The following is an 18,742-nucleotide window of genomic DNA, read 5'->3' as shown; positions in this document are numbered from 1 at the left end:
TTTCCACCTTACATGTTTCTTAACTGGGGAGAAGGCAGAAGAAGATTCAACTCTGTCAGTGATTCTCTAAAAATATTTGTCTAATCTGTGGCCCCTGGCCTCCTCCCTGAAGTAACACAATAGCCCCGGGGGCACAGGGAAAGAACCAAAAAAGTCAACCTGTGGAAGAGCTTTTCCTTTTCCATAAAATCACATGGACTGGGCCACGTGCAGAGATAACTCCTTCATGGCACTTTCCTAAGCTGCTCTTGATGTTGTTTTTCAGTAAAGAGTAAACAGTTTGACAAGGAAACAAATGCCAAGAGGTCAGAGCTCAGTTTAAAATTCAGATACTTTAAAATGGGTGGTGGGTGGCTTTCTAAATTAGAGCAAATTGTTTACTTTGAAGAACACCAGTTCTTTTTCCCAGTTACTCCTTTTGTGGCAGGATCTCAACCACTGAGTCAAACATAAGAAGCTACAGTGATTTCCAAGTTTGTAAAAAGAAATTTTTCTTGATGAAACTAACTTGTTGATCTTCAACCTTTCTGTGAAGTTACAGCAAGTGTTAACTCCGAAGTGAGACTCCAGTGACTTTCTTAAGGTCACGTAGTCAGTAAGAGATGAGCAAATAACCCCAGAAGTACTCCCACGGGTCGACACTTCTAACCACTATACCACACAAGCTCACATGTCTGATTCATTTTAAGAACTGAGTAGACCTTATGATTTCAAAGGCCCACTTGTATATGCTCTTCAAATAATTTTTGAAATCTGTCATTACAAAATAAAACATGCTAATGAAAACAGACAATTCTATTGTTTCTAATTAATTCATCCTTTCTGTGACAGCCAAGAAGCATCTTCCAACATCATCAACTAATGAAGACTTTAGAAGAAGGTTAAGACATGCCTCTCAGCAAGCAAATCCTGGCAGACATACTTAAATTAACTGATTTAGCATATCTTTATCTAGCACACTAATAATTGCACTAGAATTAAGGATAGTGGTTGTCAATTCTGTCTGCACAAATTACAGTTGGGGAACTTAAAAATACATATGTCCAGCCTCCACCCTAGAACAGTCAATCAAAATCTCTGGATCAGGTATTTGTAACTTTTATTTTATTTATTTTTGGCCACACGGCGAGGCTTGCGGGTTGTTAGTTCCCCAACCAGGGACTGAACCCACGCCCTCGGCAGTGAAAGAGTGGGATCCTAACCACTGGACCACCAGGGAATTCCCAAGTATTAGTAATTTTTAAAAGCTCCCTATGTGATTCTAATGGACAACCAGTGTTTAGAACCACTGTTAAATTTTTGAATTGAGATAATCTGTGCAGTTCTGATCATTTGTTATACTTGTTAACTACACTGCTGGACAAAACTGAATAGCAAAGGAAATGAGATCTCTATATAAATACCTATGTAACAAAGCAGAAGGTAATACAGTCCAAAAGAAAGGTCTCACCTATAGAAATTTGTACAAGGAAGATATTATTTGTACCTCTGGGGGGTTAAGAAAGACTTCTAAGGAGGTAGTGACATTTGAAGTGGGTCTTGAATGCTAGGACCCACGAACATGAAAAGGAAAGGCATTTTAAGCAGAGTCCACAAAGATACAAGCTAACAGAGATGCTTGTAGGGGAAAAGAGTCAGTGGATACAATGTAAGGACACAAAAGAGAAATAGTTGGGTAGGCAGGTTGGGGCCACTTAAGGAAGGCCTTGAATTTCAAGCAAAATTACATGATAAGAAATGGGGTATTAGAAGGTTTCTGAACAAAGGCCTGCCCTGATCAGAACTGAGCTTTAGTGAGATTACTCTGGTAGCTGGAGGAAGCATGGACTACTTGAGGGAAGAGACACATGGCAAGAGACGTGTTTAAGAAGGCTATAATTGCAGCAGTCTAGGCAAGTAATGAAAGCCTGATGTGGTTTGGTAGCAGCGGGAAAGGAGAAAAACAATTGGGTAAGAGAAGTTAGGAAGGAAGGCTTTAGCAATTGATTAGATATGGGAGATAAGGGCAAAGGAAGCACCAAAGCCAAGTCAAACTTCAATTCTGGGTAATTAGGAAGATGGAAATGCCACCAAAGGAAAAGAAAGGGAAGATGAGCTCAGTCCCAGATTTCTGAGTGTGAATTGCTTGAGGGATATCAAATGGAGATGCTCCCCCACCCCCATAAAATTTTGGTTTGCAACCTAGGAGAAATGTCAGAGCTGAAGACACAACTTTGCGGGGAGGAACAAAAGAAACATTTTATTAGGACAACCAATTTTCTTCCTAAGATAACTCCATTACCCTTTACCAGTTATATCTGTCCTGATTTCTTGAACTAATCTTTCACCAGCACTCTTCTGAATCTCTTGCATCCTTGTCTTAGCTTTCCTATTCATCAAAACTACAACTAAGTAGTGCTACAACCTGCTTTCTCCACACCTACAAAAGGATGGCTGAAAACTACTGGAGGATAGGAAAGTGGCAGGAAAAAGGGAACTTCGAAGACTGATACAACTACAAACCCATGATCTCTGGCTTCAGCTGGGTAACTTGTCAATTTTCTCTGGCACTTGGTTAGGTCCTTTTCCAGATACTCTCAATGACTGTTACCTCTTTTATTCACGCCCTACTCAACCATCATCTCTTCACTCTTAGAACACATCATATCTTACTTGAAGTTGTCAGGCGTAATTTAAAAATCTCCCTTCTAGGGACTTCCCTGGTGGTGCAGTGGGTCAGAATCCGCCTGCCAATGCAGGGGACACGGATTTGAGCCCTGGTCCGGGAAGATCCACATGCCACGGAGCAACTAAGCCCATGTGCCACAACTACTGAGCCTGCGCTCTAGAGCCCATGCTCCGCAACAAGAGAAGCCACCACAATGAGAAGCCCGCTCACCACAACGAAGAGTAGTCCCCGCTCGCTGCAACTAGAGAAAGTCCACGCATAGCAACGAAGACCCAACACGGCCATACATACATACATAAATACATAAATAAATATCTCCCTTCTACTTACACTTACCTATAGCCACATTACTCTTCACTTATTTTCTTCCTGCCCCAGAAGATGTATCTCTCTCCTGTTCAAGCTACTGCTGCCTGTAACCATGATCCCACTTCTTTGTACCTCCTCTGGGACCCTGTTCCACCATGCATGTCTACCCCCCAACCCTGCCCTCAGCTTCAGATTCTTTTTGTTTTTTAACTGGCTCCTTCTCCATACCCTACAAACATGCTTAAGTCTCTTTTCTCCAAAACAAATTGTTGCAGTTCAATTTCTTTCCTACTCTTATCAGTTTTCTCAAAAGAGAAACCTATATTTGCTGACTCCACTTCCTCATGTTAACCTGGGATACTGGGGTTCATATAGTCCTTCAAATTACATAAAAAGGTTTTTTTGGTTTTTTTTCTTCCAAATGTGTATTTTTTTTTTCCTTTGGGGAAAGAATACATAACTTTATTCCTACTTTCAACGTATAACCATATCTCTCAATCTGTAATGTGTGCTGTAGAGGATTAGTGGCATTTAGTTTTACACAGTTTGAGGAATTCTGGAGCATGTGAAAGTTGTATAAGTGTTAGTGTTTTGGATGAGCAACATACTTCTCTGCACTGAAACCACAGGAATACTAGTTATAACCTGGCAGTTGCATATTCTTAAAAAACATTTTTGCAGTGTGGCTGATTTGTCACTCATTGAAATTAAAAACCTCCATGTGACAGACAACATCATGATGTGGGGCCTGAAAAACTCATTGGAAAGAAAATCAGTAAATAAATAAAACTGTGAAATTGTACAGACAATTCAGTTACTATAATGTGATTTCACCTCCACAGAAATTACAGGTGTTCAAGCAGTTTCCTGAGTACTTTTGCTCCAATGGAATTTTCAGTATTAAGCTTTATGTATTTTGATATGTTTTGTCTTTTAAGGCAGAGTATACCTGAGCTGTACTAAAATGACAAAGAGCCAACTCTCAGACTGCTCCCTGAAAGTGGATATGGGATGACACAAACAGCAATAGTGAGAACTAGATAACAGCAAGCCTCGTTTTACCCTTTGGCCTTTATAATCTGCTGTAAAACTTTGTAAAAATATTTAAACCAGGAGTAAATCGGAAGTATTTTAGTTTTGCCTTCAGGAACCATATGACTTTACTGTTAACTAGAACTATCAGAATGAGAAAAGTCAGAGGCAGGAAAAATATTAAAAAGGTGTTAAGTCTCTATAATACACAATCTAAATGGAAGTGTTTAAAGACAACAGAGAAAAAACACACTAGGTGATTTGGTTCTTGAATTTAACAAGCACTCAATATGCCTAGGAATAATAATTTTTTTTCCTTATAATTTTCATGCAAGTTTGCAAGACTAGTTAATAAAATACGTTCAGTAAGACTAGTTAAAGGAAGAGTTTGCCTCTAGAGTGAAATTTTCCATTAAGACCCATTAATATTTGATAAATGCTTCCAATTCAACGAACAAATACCAACATGTAAAACATTTAAAGAATTCTCCAGAATTGTGTCTGTGATGCATCAGATAAATAAAAGATTTAGTGCCATATCTACATACTTGGTGATTAACTGCTCTATAATCAATTCTTCTATTTATCAGTCCATAGAATATGAAAGAGTAAGTCCATGGAAATCAGAGAAAAGCAGTATTTGAAATATAGTTTTAAAATCAAAGACATTTAAAAAAATTAAAATGCTTACTAATTTTATAATTATATGAATTAAAAGATAATTTCCCAGTTACATCTAGTTTTGTTTTTCATTAATTCTATTAAAGATTTTATAAATATTTATTTGCAAAAAAGCAATGCTAGATGTGGTTAAAAGCAGCAGTCATTTTTAGGCTAGTCACATCCTTATCAGACAATATCCACCCTGGAAAATACGAATCATTACCAAGACAAAGGTTACTGTCCTTCTTTTTACTCATGATAGTAAGCAACTATTTGTTTTTTTCCTGTGCAATTTTACCAGTGCTACCAATTCTATTTTGAAGTTCATAACACCAACAATAATTTATCCAAGTTTTTCCTGTCCATTCATTCGATTTATTCTACAAATATTCACTTAGTGCTTACTAAATGCCAGATTGAGTGCCAGATTTAGGGAGACAAAAGTAATCTAGACAATGTCCTTGGCTGCATGGAGATTATGTTTTGGTAAGAAAACAGTTTCAAATTTGCCTCACTTACTGTAGACATCTTTCCTGGTTTAGTATTGTTTACATACTGTCCAAACACAATTTTTGGATGAATGGAAAGTCTCTTATTCTCATGTAGAAACTGTGTGTGTGTGTGTATGTATGTGTGTGTATATGTGTGTATTTTTTTGTGAAGTACATGTATATGTCCCTAAGACTGATTTGTGGATTATAAAAGATGAGAAAGCAGGTAAAAATCATAAATCTGAAAAAAAAAAGTTAGACACCAGAATTAAACACAGTAGCTATACAGGTCAAACTTAGAAATGCTGCCCTAAATTAATTCTAAAGCAGATCACTAACCTGTGGCGGAGGGGGATAAACTAGAACAAGTAATGAAATGATAACACTAATATGAGTTTTTGGAAGGAGAAACATACAAGATTTGGTCCATTCACTTTTGAAATTAAGTACAGGAGGCAAAATGTTACCAAACAACACTGACATTCAAGGCAAGGAGGGAGAAACATGTGGGGGAAAGTGGGTAAGGGAGGTGGGTGACAGGGATCAGGGAAGAAAAAATAATCGGCAAATATGCCTTTGATGACATTCCCAGTTTCTTCATGGAACACATCCCATCAGTTACACTGTCTTTTTAGTATTCCCAACCCTGCCTGTATGACATCTCCTTCCCCTTTGCTGCCAACATGCTCAAGCCTCCACTATCCTGAGAAGTCTTCTGAAGATTTACCATGTCCTATTGGATTATAATCCCTCTCTTCTTTCCTTTTATGCCAACCATATGAAGAGTGGTCAACATTTGCTATGTCTAGTATCTTCACAACTGTCTACTAGAGCAGCCCTTGCAATCTGGTCTCCACTATCATTCTACGGAAACTGCTTCCTTGAAGGTCACCCACAACTGTGGTTGCCCAAACCATAGCCTTTGTTCAGCCCTTGTCTTTGTTCAGCAGAGGATAGCTGCCTGGTTCTCAGGAAGGTAGTTACCACCTCTTTCTTGAACCTCAAACCTGCTTTGGATTCCTTGACAGTGTTCTGATTGTACACATACCTTTCTAAGGTACACTGGGCAGTGGCTAGTGCACACATTTTGAAATCAAAATCCCAGCTGTGACCTTGGACAAAGTGCTTGTCTTCCCATGGTCTGTTTCTTTCTCTGGGAAGTGGGACACTACCACTGACCTCACTGAATTGTGAGGATCAAATGAAATAATGTAGGTAAAGAGTCTAGCATGTTTGAGTTGGTGTTCCAAAAAACAAATGTTTGTTCCTCCCCTCTTTCTGCCTTTTTCTGTACTCCTCAGGCAACCTTGGCATAGATGCAGCTGTTCCACAGATTCTCTTTCCTCTGCACTTAATACCCTCTACCTCTGCCTCTCACCCATCTCAATAATGACTCTAAAATCTGAGTCTATGATTTTTCTTACCATTCTTTAGCTTCAATTCCACATTTTCAACTCCTACTGGGGAACTGCCCAACTGGATAATCTGCCTTAACCTTGAATCTCCCTGAACAGGAACAGTCTCAGTGCTTGGAGAACAGGTATTAAACCAAATGCAGTATCTCCTTCAATTAGTTCCTCATACTCTCTTCCCTAAAAGAACCACTATTTTTCCCAGTTATCTGTCTTAATTTTGTGAAATCATGTTTGGCTCCCCTTACCCCCACTGCTAAACTTTGTAGATTCTGGTGCTGTAATGTCTCTTGTCGTCTGTCTCTCCCATTTCATTTTCATTGTAATCATTTTAGTTCACTGTCTCAGTGCTCGCTGGTTAACTAGGCTGTTACCAGTGGAGGCCTTGAGAAAATCAATTTCATAAATGCTGTGGGCAAGAGCCAGAATGCAAGGGATTAATGAAAAGCACGGGAATCACTGACAGCAGACTAGCTCTTCAAGAAGTTTGGCAAATGAAAGGATGATAGTCTGGGGGGTCAGTGAAGTTACGGACAAAGGATAGGTTTTTTTTTTTTTTTTTTGTTTTGTTTTTTAAACTTTAAAGATGAATAAGCACTTGAAGGCAGGAGGGAAGAAGTCAACAAAAAGCTAGAAATGATAGCTTCCTAAATAATCATTCATTCATTGCCAGGTATTTATTGTAAATCTATGATGTTCTAGGCACGATGCTGAAGTGCTGGCTATATAATGGTGAGTAAAATCAGACATAGAACCTGCCCCTAAAATCTTCAAGTTGAGTGAGACAGACATTAATCAAGTAATCATACAACTAAATATAAAACTGAAAACAGGGCAAGTGCTAGGAAAGATAAGTACATGGTGTTATGATAGCGTATTATAAAGATACTTGATCTAGTCAGGGAAGTCCACGAAACGTTTCTTGAGGAAGAAACACTTCCTCAAGTTCTGAGAGATGAAGGGGAATTAACCAAAGGAAGAGGGGAGGGAAGAACATTTTGGATATAGGGAACAACCTGTGTCCTATGCTGAGGGAGAGTATGATGAGAAGGGCTGGAAAGAAGGTCAGAGTGGTAGGAATGGGAGAACAAGGTAGGGTGATGTGAGATGAGGCTGGAGAAGAAGGGGCTGGATGACGCAGGGCCATGTAGGCCACAATAAGAGCAACTGGAAGCCTTCGAAGGACTGGCACAAGGTGGAAGACAGGATCAGATGCGACTCCAGCAAGACTGATCTTCCTAAAACACTGGCTTCATGATGGTACTCTCTGCTCAAAACTTAAATGACTTTCACTGTCCACTAAAATAACTTTCCTTGCCATTAAAAGGTTCTATCTTTACAATACACCCAACTTCCCAACCACTCTTTCCAGTTATCTTATACTCTTCACTACATCTCTTCTTTTTGCTTTTTTCATTACACAGGTACTTCCTAGAATGCTCGCATCCTTTCATTTCTATTTCTTGAAACACTTTCTATCTTTTGGGCCCATCACAAATCCCACTTCTGTGAAACCTTTTTTGATCTCCCTAGCAGAGCTCTTTTGCTTCTCTGAACCCCCAAACAGTTTGTGTTTCTTTCTTGCCATTTAATAATACATTCAACTTTTTACTGTAGTCACCTGTGCACATATCTATCTCCCCCTTTCCTCCACCTCTGGTAGTCTTCCAGGGCAGGATCTTTGTTTAATCTTTGTATCCCCCACAAGGCCTAAGATACAGTCTTACCCATAGCAGCTGCTCAATAAACATTCGTTGGTTATTTTAAAGTCAGATTTCTAATATTTGAAAACTTTTCCATTATTGTATAGTCAGCCTCTACACTGATTTACAGTTATGATGCTACAGCAAAGTGTGAGTCTCATCCTTTCCTGGTATAATGTGGGCTCTACTTATGCTGGTTTTAGTGGCATGATATTAAAAACATTAAAAAAAAGTGCAAATAAACTCTTTAGAAGGAAAATCAGGGCTACAGGCAAGGTAGCTTATCATTCCTTTAGCTAACAATCTACTATCTCCAAGAGGAAACTCAGATTACTCCAACATACCTAGTTCAAAGAAATTATATCAATGAATGGTTGGGATCTTTTCATCAATAAAAGAAAAAAAAGTTATTCTAGAACTACTTTAAAAATTTTCCTTGGGGCTTCCCTGGTTGTGCAGTGGTTAAGAATCCACCTGCCAATGCAGGGGACACAGGTTCGAGCCCTGGTCCAGGAAGATCCCACATGCTGCAGAGCAACTAAGCCCGTGCGCCACAACTGCTGAGCCTGCGCTCTAGAGCCCGTGTGCTACGACTACTGAAGCCCGCATGCCTAGAGCCTGTGCTCTGCAACGAGAATCCACTGCAATGAGAAGCCTGCGCGCCGCAATGAAGAGTAGCCCCTGCTCACCACAACTAGAGAAAGCCCATGGGCAGCAACGAGGACCCAATGCAGCCAAAAATAAAAAATAAATTAAAAACAAAAATTTCCTTAAATGTGATCTGAACAAAGAATCAGAAATTCTGACATAAAATATCAGGTTTCCAGATGTCCCTATTTGTTGGTAAGACTTATTCCCAGAATAAAATGTAAAGAATAATATGGAAAAAAAAAAAAGAAAAAGAAAAAAAAAAGAATGATATGGAAGCGGGGGAGAAAAGATCCATGGTTATAGGGAGGATTCTGTAAGAAAATGAGTTCTAAAGGATAATTTTACATTAAAAAAATCAATTTACACATTTTACTTTGCTCTTCACCACCTTTAGTATTTATACTGCTGAGGTACTAAATCACTTCACTGTTTCCTTAAATATCCAGGGCAGGTCCCTCATCTTTGATGTGGAGAGCAATATAATGTCAGCTAGGTCTGTAGTAGAAAGACAGTTAAGGAATCTTGGGGGGTGTTCAACCCATTTACTTAAATGAGTACTCTGTAATCTTTCCACAGAAAGAATGGCTAGCAATATTATTCAACGTATTTCTTGGCCAAGCTTAAGGACTAAAATACCAAAGTAGTAACATTTGGGCAGTGTCACCATGGCTATCAGCACAATTACATTGTTTCCTATGCTAAATATACTCATTTCCATTGTCTCCTTCAGTAGCCTTTGACATACTGCGTTAAAACTGTTTCTTACTTATAACATCTCATAGTTGAACTCACACTGCCAAGTTGATTTAACCAGGATTTAGTCCCCTCTTACTGCCAATAAGACAAAAAATGCACAAGGAGGTTAAGAAACTTGTGCAAGGCTACACTGCTAGTGCAAGGGAAAATCCAGAATGAGACTCAACTTAGGATTTTAAGAGACCCTTGCATAGTTAAAGGTGGTCTTTGGGGTAAGGGAATTACATTTACTAAAAATACCATAACAATGCTTAATAATAATTTACATAAATTTAATTTTATCCTAGGCACAAATCTGAAGTCCCCAAATCTGAAAAAACCAAGAGGCATGTGAGGCTATTACTATTAAGGACTTCTAAAAGAAAAATAGACAAGAACATACCATGAAGAAGTATGTCATCATGAGCTTTCTATTTCAGAACTATTGTCTAAAAAACTGAGATAAAAACTTTGATAAAAACTTTGATTATATAAAATACCATGACAGCCAAATAAAATAAAATGTTTTTCTTATAACAGATGGTTTATGTCCTGATAATGTTTGCGTTTAATGCTTTAGGATTACCTATTAATAAGGAAGCAGGGATGCTTTCCATTGATATTTCTAATTGAAAAGAAACAAGTTCTTTGTAATTCACTTAGTAGTGATATATTACACATAGGTTTGTTTAAAGGGCTGGGCTGTAGTGACTTTAAACTTTATATCTAGATCCTGTTTGTGACAGCTCTATAGCGCAGCTTTGGAGATGTGTGTTGGAAAAACTTTTCTTCATAACTACTGCTATGTAACAATTCTCTCAGCATAGTGGCTCCAACTTTTTCAGTGCTCTAAGACAGAAATGGGACCAACCAGTGGTGTCCACACACAAAGATTATCACACTCTTACGGTGCAGAACCCTGAGGCTAGGGATAACAATGCCCTTACGCCTCATGCTTCCTGGCTTCCCCCGACCTGTGCTCTCAGTGAGCTCACTCAGGATGTAAAGATATCAAGAGTACATAGGGAGACTGACTCCTCAAGTCGAGGCTGTGACTGGTAAGGGCTAAATGCTGCCTGATACTAGCTGTCACCACTGCTGTTACTGTGCTGCTTGGGAAGGGGAAGCTGGGAGCACATCTTTTTGCTGAGGATCCTTGGTGACTTTAATATGTATTCTGGCCCAAGGTTGGGGACTCTTAGCTACTTATGGATTAAAAAAACAACATTATAAAATTGCCAAAAATATGAGGAATTCTGAGGGAAAAAAAAATCACTGAAGAAAGCAGTCTTTGGTTAAAAATTTACACAAGTATTATTTTTCCTTTAGAAAATATCTGGGTTCCCACACAGCCTGAGGATAAAGTTACTTCAATTAAAAAATATTTTATTTTTCTTAGATAAACTCTCAGCAATAAGTATAGGGGGCTTAGAAATAATCTAATTATTATTTAACCCTCAGTAAATAAGTACTTTACTTAAACTTCACAATGACAAGGGTATTGTGATAGTAAATATCATAAGATAAACAAATCCAAGATTTACACAAGCAAAAAACAAAACAAAACAGGAATTTTATGGATATTGAGGAATCCAAAATAAATACCACTAGTTATGGTTCAGCATTTAATTTATATGGTCTCATATTCAACACTATGATCTTTTTTTTTTTTTCTGTGAGGGGGCTCATAGGTACTCATTTCGCATACATAGTAGAAATTCCTAGAACATAAAAAATTGATGTTACAAGTCCACGAAGGTCTAAATTTAATATGAACAAGCATATTAAAAGTTTGGAAAAACTGCAAACATAAGCCTGGTGGGACTACTGGGTTTAAGGCAAGAAGAGATGACCTTTGAAGTTCAATCTATGGAGTGCCAGTGGAAATTTAAAACAGTGCAGCCACTGTGGAAAACAGTCTGGCAGTTCCTCAAAAGGTTAAACAGAGTTAGCACATGACCCACTAATTCCACTCCTAGGTATATACCTAAGAGAACCGAAAACTTACGTTCACATAAAAACTTGTAAACAAATGTTCATGAGAGCCAAAGAGTGGAAACAACCCAGATGTCCATCAACTGATGAATGGATAAATGAAATGTGGTATATCCATACAATGGAATATTACTCAACCATAAAAAGGAATTAAGTACTGTTACATGCTACAACATGAATGAACCTTGAATACATTAAGTGAGAGGAGCCAGATACAAAAGGCAACATATTATATGATTCCATTTATATGAAATGTTCAGAATAGGTAAATCCATAGAGACAGAAAGTAGATTAGTGGTTGCTAGGGGATGGAGGAAGGGGAAACTGGGACTAAGCTAATAGATATGAGGTTTCTTTTTGGGGTGATGAAAATGTTCTGGAATCAGACAGTGGTGATAGTTGTACAAAATAGTGAATATACTAAAAACCAGTGAATTATACATTTTAAAATGGTGAATTTTAAGTTATAGGAATTATATCTCAATAAAATTCAATTAAGTATAAAAAAATTCCATAATTATAAGGAAACAAAAATTATTTCAATGATCTTCTATTATGGTCGCAAATACTGAGAACTAAATTGGGAATGTTAAGAGAAAGGCTTTGGAATACTTCTGAGAACCAATAAATTTCTAAGGAACCATCTCTTCATTTTCATGGTGTGCTCACATATTTCTCTAAGGAAATTAGTGATGGGCACGCTATAAAAAACAATCTGCTGAGGCAAAAAGCCTTGGTCACATCTTTCCATTCATGCCTAGTGCCCTAGGGAAGTGACTCTCCTGAGTGTCTATCTTTATGATGGTTACCTAAAGTGGCTGCCCACGTCCAGTGAAGGCTTTTGTTTCGTGATCATGGTCAAGTTGAGCTTATTTAAATACCATTTCCCAGGACTTACGTGCTACTCCCGGAACGACGGGAATACTCAAAGCTTTTAGGGGGAATAAACTATTGCATGGTCTCTGTCTAGGAAGTGGGCCACAGTTCACTGAAAACAGACAGTTCAGATAAATAAAATGAAAGCAGACATTTTTGGAGATGATCTTGAAAGCTTTCCATTAGAGAACATCAAGGGCATAAAACTAGGAATAGCATGTATCCATGTTAGACTACCACAAGTCACTTTCTACCCTCCATTCTTTCTAAGTAGCACAAAGTAAGTAAGTATTTACCTACTTACTCCTTCATTAGATAACCAAATCATTCCCATGGAACACAATACACACCTCTCCCTGGCTATCCACAAAGAGACTCTGGACTCCTATGCTAAAATTAACCATAGATCATCACAATACATAAGCAGTGGGCTTTTTACAAAGGTTCCACATTAAACTTGGGTGAAAAAGTTACATTTTAAATACAAGAAGTTATTGTATTTCTGGCATGTGTGCTGCACATAGAACTCAGGCCAGTCAATTTGCTTCTCCATAGCCTTCTATATGGCTTCTATTTGGCTGCCAGCCTTGGTCTGGACCCTTCCCTAGATTTCTCAGCTTTAGGTCAGCATCTGCATAGTCCCCACTCGTGTTACAGGCTCAAGTATAATGACAGAGGTCAAAGAACACTGGGAAGACTAAGGGCAAAGGGAAGAGGGAAAGGAGGATAAGGACCGAGCTGAGGCAGGTGTCCTACAGCTATAAAATCTCAAAATACCAGTCAAAATCTTCTCAGAGAAAAACTACTCTGAAAACCATGACCATGATAAAAAGTGATCCTTCAGTTTCTGTTTTCCTATACAGAAGGGTAGGGTAAGGGTAGATGAAAATTATGAGAATATAAAAACAAATATATGATATACTATGAGGAGGCATCAGAAAACACACTTTAATGTAATTTATTGTGCTTTCTAATTTGCTGTATAAACACATCAAAATATATAAATACATTAAAAGCTTTACACAGTAGAGCATACAGGTACTAAAATATTTACAGCAGACTATATATATTCATATACATTTTTATGAAAAATCATGTATCAAGACTGTGGAAAGAGCCTAATATCTTTATTAGAGCATATTTATGTGAGAAAATCAAATTTGATTTTGTATTATTTCAACATATAGTATGTAATCATAAAGTATGATAAGGTTCAACAAAAAATATTACTATAGCCAGGAGTTTAAGCAATAACACCAACTACCAGGTTACTTTATTGCATTTCTAATCAGTTATTAAAAGCAAAAACAAACAAAAACAGCATTATCACTATTATAGATGTCCTTCTATGTGTAAGGAGTTCTTGAGAACTTATCTTTGTTAACTATAACATTTATTAAATAAAAATGAGAGGAGTAAAGGAACATTAATTCCTTCACTCTTAAATAAATGTATACTGGGACTTCCCTGGTGGTGCAGTGGTTAAGAATCCGCCTGCCAATGCAGGGGACATGGGTTCGAGCCCTGGTCCAGGAAGACCCCACATGCCGCGGAGCAACTAAGCCCGTGCGCCACAACTACTGAGCTTGCACTCTAGAGCCGGTGTGCCACAACTACTGAAGCCTGTGAGCCACAACTACTGAAGCCTGTGCACCTAGAGCCTGTGCTCCACAACAAGAGAAGCCACTGCAATGAGAAGCCTGCGCACCGCAATGAAGAGCAGCCCCCGCTCACTGCAAATAGAGAAAGCCCGCGTGTAGCAACGAAGACCCAATGCAGCAAAAAAAAAAAAAAAATGTATACTGCTTAAGCTTTGAAGGTCTTTCAGTGTGCTCTTGGTAACTATTTAGGGTCTGAATGCATAGTATAAATATCAATAAATGTTGCAGTCACACTGGCCATCCAAGTCCTATGGAACTAGTGAGAAATCTAAATGAAGTGTGAATGAGTCATATTGTATTTTTATATATAGATGCATTGAGTGTGGAAAGATCAAGTGAACCAATTTGATTTGATGAAGTTCCTTCTGAGATTATATGGGTATAAAATTCCCATCAGTATACACTGATAAATTACACACTGTGGTTCAAATTTTTAAAATGTTAATACATCTGTGAAAGTGCAAGGGAAGTTACTAGGAAAAGATGATTTGCTACAGAGACACCATATCTACTTTTAAGAATACAGATGTGAAAATTCAAGACCCAGATTTCTTTCATCTTGACTATCATGTTTTGCTCAAAATGTTGATTTTTCCCTCTAACAAGAGCTAGACTTGAGCCATTTATTTTACTAATAAAATTATATATGTGTATATGTATCCTTTTCTAAGTGGTTCTCATGAGGAATTTTGAAAACACCTTTCATGCATTCAACAAATGCTAATAATAACAAAACTTTGCAATATTCATATACAAAGAACAGTACCGTTGTTATAATAATACTGAGCGTATTATCTTAACTATATTCATCTGCAGTGTCTACAACTGCCATTCAGAACCTTTTTCCTAGCTATAAAGATTTATAAGAAGTTCACTTTTTATTTATTTGTTTATTTATTTATTTATGGCTGTGTTGGGTCTTCGTTTCTGTGTGAGGGTTTTTTCTAGTTGCGGCAAGTGGGGGCCACTCTTCATCGCGGTGCGTGGGCCTCTTATTATCGTGGCCTCTCTTGCTGCGGAGCACAGGCTCCAGACGCGCAGGCTCAGTAACTGTGGCTCACGGGCCTAGTTGCTCCACGGCATGTGGCATCTTCCCAGACCAGGGCTCAAACCCGTGTCCCCTGCATCGGCAGGCAGATTCTCAACCAACGCGCCACCAGGGAAGCCCCAGAAGTTCACTTTTTAATATGAATTCCAGAAATGTCTACAATGACTAAAAAAATTCCATTGGCAATTTGAGAGTAGATACAAAGATCTTCTGAATCATAGGATAATTATTAAAAAAAAAGGTAATCCCATGTATGCCTACGTTCAATCTTAGTGGCGATAAATCAAAAGGCTGAATGAGGGGTTACTGTTCTACAAATACATGTGAGTGTTGACCTCCTTTCTCTTCATATGCACATACCTCTTTGAGTGTCTAAAGTCTCCATATTTTCCACTGGGTTTAAGGTTCTTTATCTAATGCCGGCCCTCATGCCTACTTTTTCTTTCCCCAGTAACAAAATATCTTCCCTAAAAAGTAACTGTGAACTGTAAGTGGGAGGAAAGAGGGGAGCAAATACAAATTAAAGTATAATTATACTTTACAGAAGCCAATGGGATTAGTTTTAACATAATGGATATATATTTTAATTTTATCCCCATCTCATATAGTAATATTTATTCTAAAAAGATGAAAAAAGGACAGGCTGAGTAGGAAAGGGGCTATCGGTTGAGTCACAGATTCCCTGGGGGGCAGAAATATGAAAAGCTAAAGGGGATTTTCTGAGAAATGAGGAAATAAGAAATAAAATAATATGGGGACAGGAGACAGAAGTCTTAGGATCAGATGACCAAACAATAAGGAGATTCAGCTAGGGAAGATAAAGAATGTTCAAAGAGGGCCTATAGCAAAAGTTACAGAAAATTATGAGAAAACAAGCTTTGAAAGGCAAAACCCAAGAGGTACCAGCTAACTTGGTGTCTATAGTGACCAAAGATTTTAAAAGAAGCCAAAAGGGCCCTAACTGGAAAGGTTTTTAGTTGTCAAGGGATCAAAAGGACCAAAGACTAGGAGAAAGATGGGTAGATCTAACTGTAGGGCTTAGGGAATAATGAAAGAGAAGGATTCGAGGTGAATGACAAAAGGAAACAGTGTTTACTGCTACAACCTTAAGACTGACGGCACAATGTGAAATATGCAATACGTCTAAGAGGTGTGCAGTTTTGTTTCTTGAATTCAATTAAGTTACTATTTTTATGGGTTACTGACCCTTGAAATACCTACACTACATCCAAAGTTAGGCAAGTCAAATAAAAGGACTAGAAAAGCTTTCAGTATTTTGGGCCACATGGGTGCCTCTATTAAAATCAAATACCAGAGGTATACTTTTATATGGAATAAACTTAGGAAATTTTGATGGTAGACTTTTAAATTTCATTTTCCATACTTTTTTCTGTTGTTCCTTGCTATACATTTTGGAGAAGATGAGGCAATAGTTTGATACAAAAAGAAGTAGGACCTAACGTGTCCTCAGTAAGCAGCTGCTCATTAAGATAATACTTCCAGTTACTGGCTCAGAAAGCAAGATTCTGAGATTACTGCTGAGCCTGGGCCTCTGACTTGTCAACCAAAAAAGCTACTTCCCCTTTAGTATAATGAACTACAGAAGTACAGTTGAACAGTTATCTATGAGGGTTTATTAGCAGGCATAGGATATGGTGGGTGAGCAGAGATACTGATATTTTTTTTGCCAGTGACCAAAATATTTACAAATTTCATAAACTGGAAAGAACTTTCTAAAAAATTAATAAGATCTGTTTCACAAATTACCAATTCAACTGGAACACTGAATAGCAGAAATGACAAAAGATTTGTTCTTATGGTTGATAAAAAATTTATGTCAGGGCATTCAAGTAAAGTTATTTTCTGTGTTCTGATTTAACGAATCATGTGAGCTGTATCTCGTTGGGTGACACGGATGCTGGCTCACTGAAGCCTACTCTAATGCCTCCCAGCACAGCCTTCCGTGGGACAGTGAGGCCAGAATAACATGTCAGACTGAAGTAACATCAAAGAAAGAAAAGTAGGGCTGGAGATGCTATGAGGTTGGCTCATAACACTTCTTGACCTTTGGGTGTCCAGTAAGTATTCAATGTCCTATGGGCTTCAATGACCTAACAAGTACCAAGTAGCAACAGTAATGCAGTAATGAATGGTCTTCAAAAGAAGACTTTTGCAATTCAAGCTGAAAAACACTACACTTACTAGATGGTTTTAACTCTATTGAAAGACAGCCTTAGACACCACTAGTGATTTCTTAAAAGGTGAATGAGTATTAAATGTTTTATATATGCTTGTGTAGTATCTACTTTAGTTCCTTTAAATCTGTTTGATTTTAAAGATGCACATTAATTTGGAAAGCAAAACTTTTCTGATGATATCACTGATAAAAATGCTGATGAAAAATGAAATAGCATTAGCTATATTGGTAAAAATACAGATGTAACATAATGAGGCCATTCAACATTAATAAAATGTACTGTTAAAAATGAAATTAAGAGACTAGCCTGCATATATCATATTCCACATGGAGATGTTCTTCTCTTTCAAATGATTACAAATAATATTTGAGAAGAAAAATGCCCTTAAAAGAAAAGATAGTAAAAAATATAAAGAGAATGATTACAACTTATCAAAATATAGCATATCACTTTACATGAAAGTTATTTTATCATATAGGAAAGGAAAATAGGCACAAAATAGAGGTACAATATTTTCCAAGAAAGTTTAGAAAATCAATGAATAACTTTGTTTTCCCCTAATCAAAATTCTTCATATTTAGTATTTAGAGTTAAAAATATGAAAGAGTACTTACAATGACAGCAACACCAAAGCAATTAATGTCCACTCTGCAGGTTTATGTATAATATTTCTGTTTGTTAATCTGAAAGACAGTGAGATAAAATTTACCCAAAGATTGTTAAATACATAACCTTTCCATTTTTAGATATAATCAGATTTATGATATCGTGTGTTAAAGAGCACTATTTTTTAATTCTTGTTATATTTGATAGAAAAGAGTCAATAGTATAACAATGTGGCTTGATATTCAGTATCTAATAATGGCCATCTCAAAAGGAAGTGTTCTAGCCCCACTTTTATATATTTATAACAATACTACTATTAGACAAGATGGCGATATAGGAACAATATGGGAAACTGAATTGCATGGTTTATTAAAATACACAAACACATACACCTCCCTGTAACCATATCCTCTATGTTTTTCCCTAATCAAATGTTTTATTAAAGCTGACAAGGTAAGCAATTTCTGATTTTAATTTTAATTCACCTTTTGTACCTTTCTACCTTGTGCTAGGTTGGCAGCAGGCAATTAAGGGATGTCATAATCCATAATTTACAGAAATGAGAGTTGACTTAATAAATTGTAATACTAGGTCTTTATTCAAGAAAACTTAAGTTTTAAAAAATCAGAAGTAAATTCTATCACTTAGCAGTTGATGACAATAAAATACATTGTAGTCATCTTATTTCTCAGAA

At 37.3% G+C, this 18,742-nt stretch overlaps 1 protein-coding gene across 6 annotated transcripts in view; it reads right to left on the bottom strand.

Moving 5' to 3' along the window:
• Positions 1–18,742, bottom strand: part of RPAP2 (RNA polymerase II associated protein 2) — an 85,383-nt gene that overhangs the window by 16,622 nt on the left and 50,019 nt on the right. For 5 of the 6 annotated variants that reach the window (XM_036874342.1, XM_036874363.1, XM_036874383.1 and 2 more), the window contains one exon: positions 18,057–18,125. In XM_036874342.1, coding sequence (XP_036730237.1) covers positions 18,057–18,125 — 69 coding nt within the window. Of the gene's footprint in view, positions 1–9,293; positions 9,425–18,056; positions 18,126–18,742 lie in introns of all 6 variants that reach the window. The other variant, XR_005022592.1, reaches the window with a different exon arrangement.

Source organism: Balaenoptera musculus, chromosome 1 (assembly GCF_009873245.2).
Source record: "Balaenoptera musculus isolate JJ_BM4_2016_0621 chromosome 1, mBalMus1.pri.v3, whole genome shotgun sequence".
Taxonomy (NCBI): Eukaryota; Metazoa; Chordata; class Mammalia; order Artiodactyla; family Balaenopteridae; genus Balaenoptera; species Balaenoptera musculus.
This window is presented reverse-complemented; position numbering and strand designations above follow the sequence as displayed.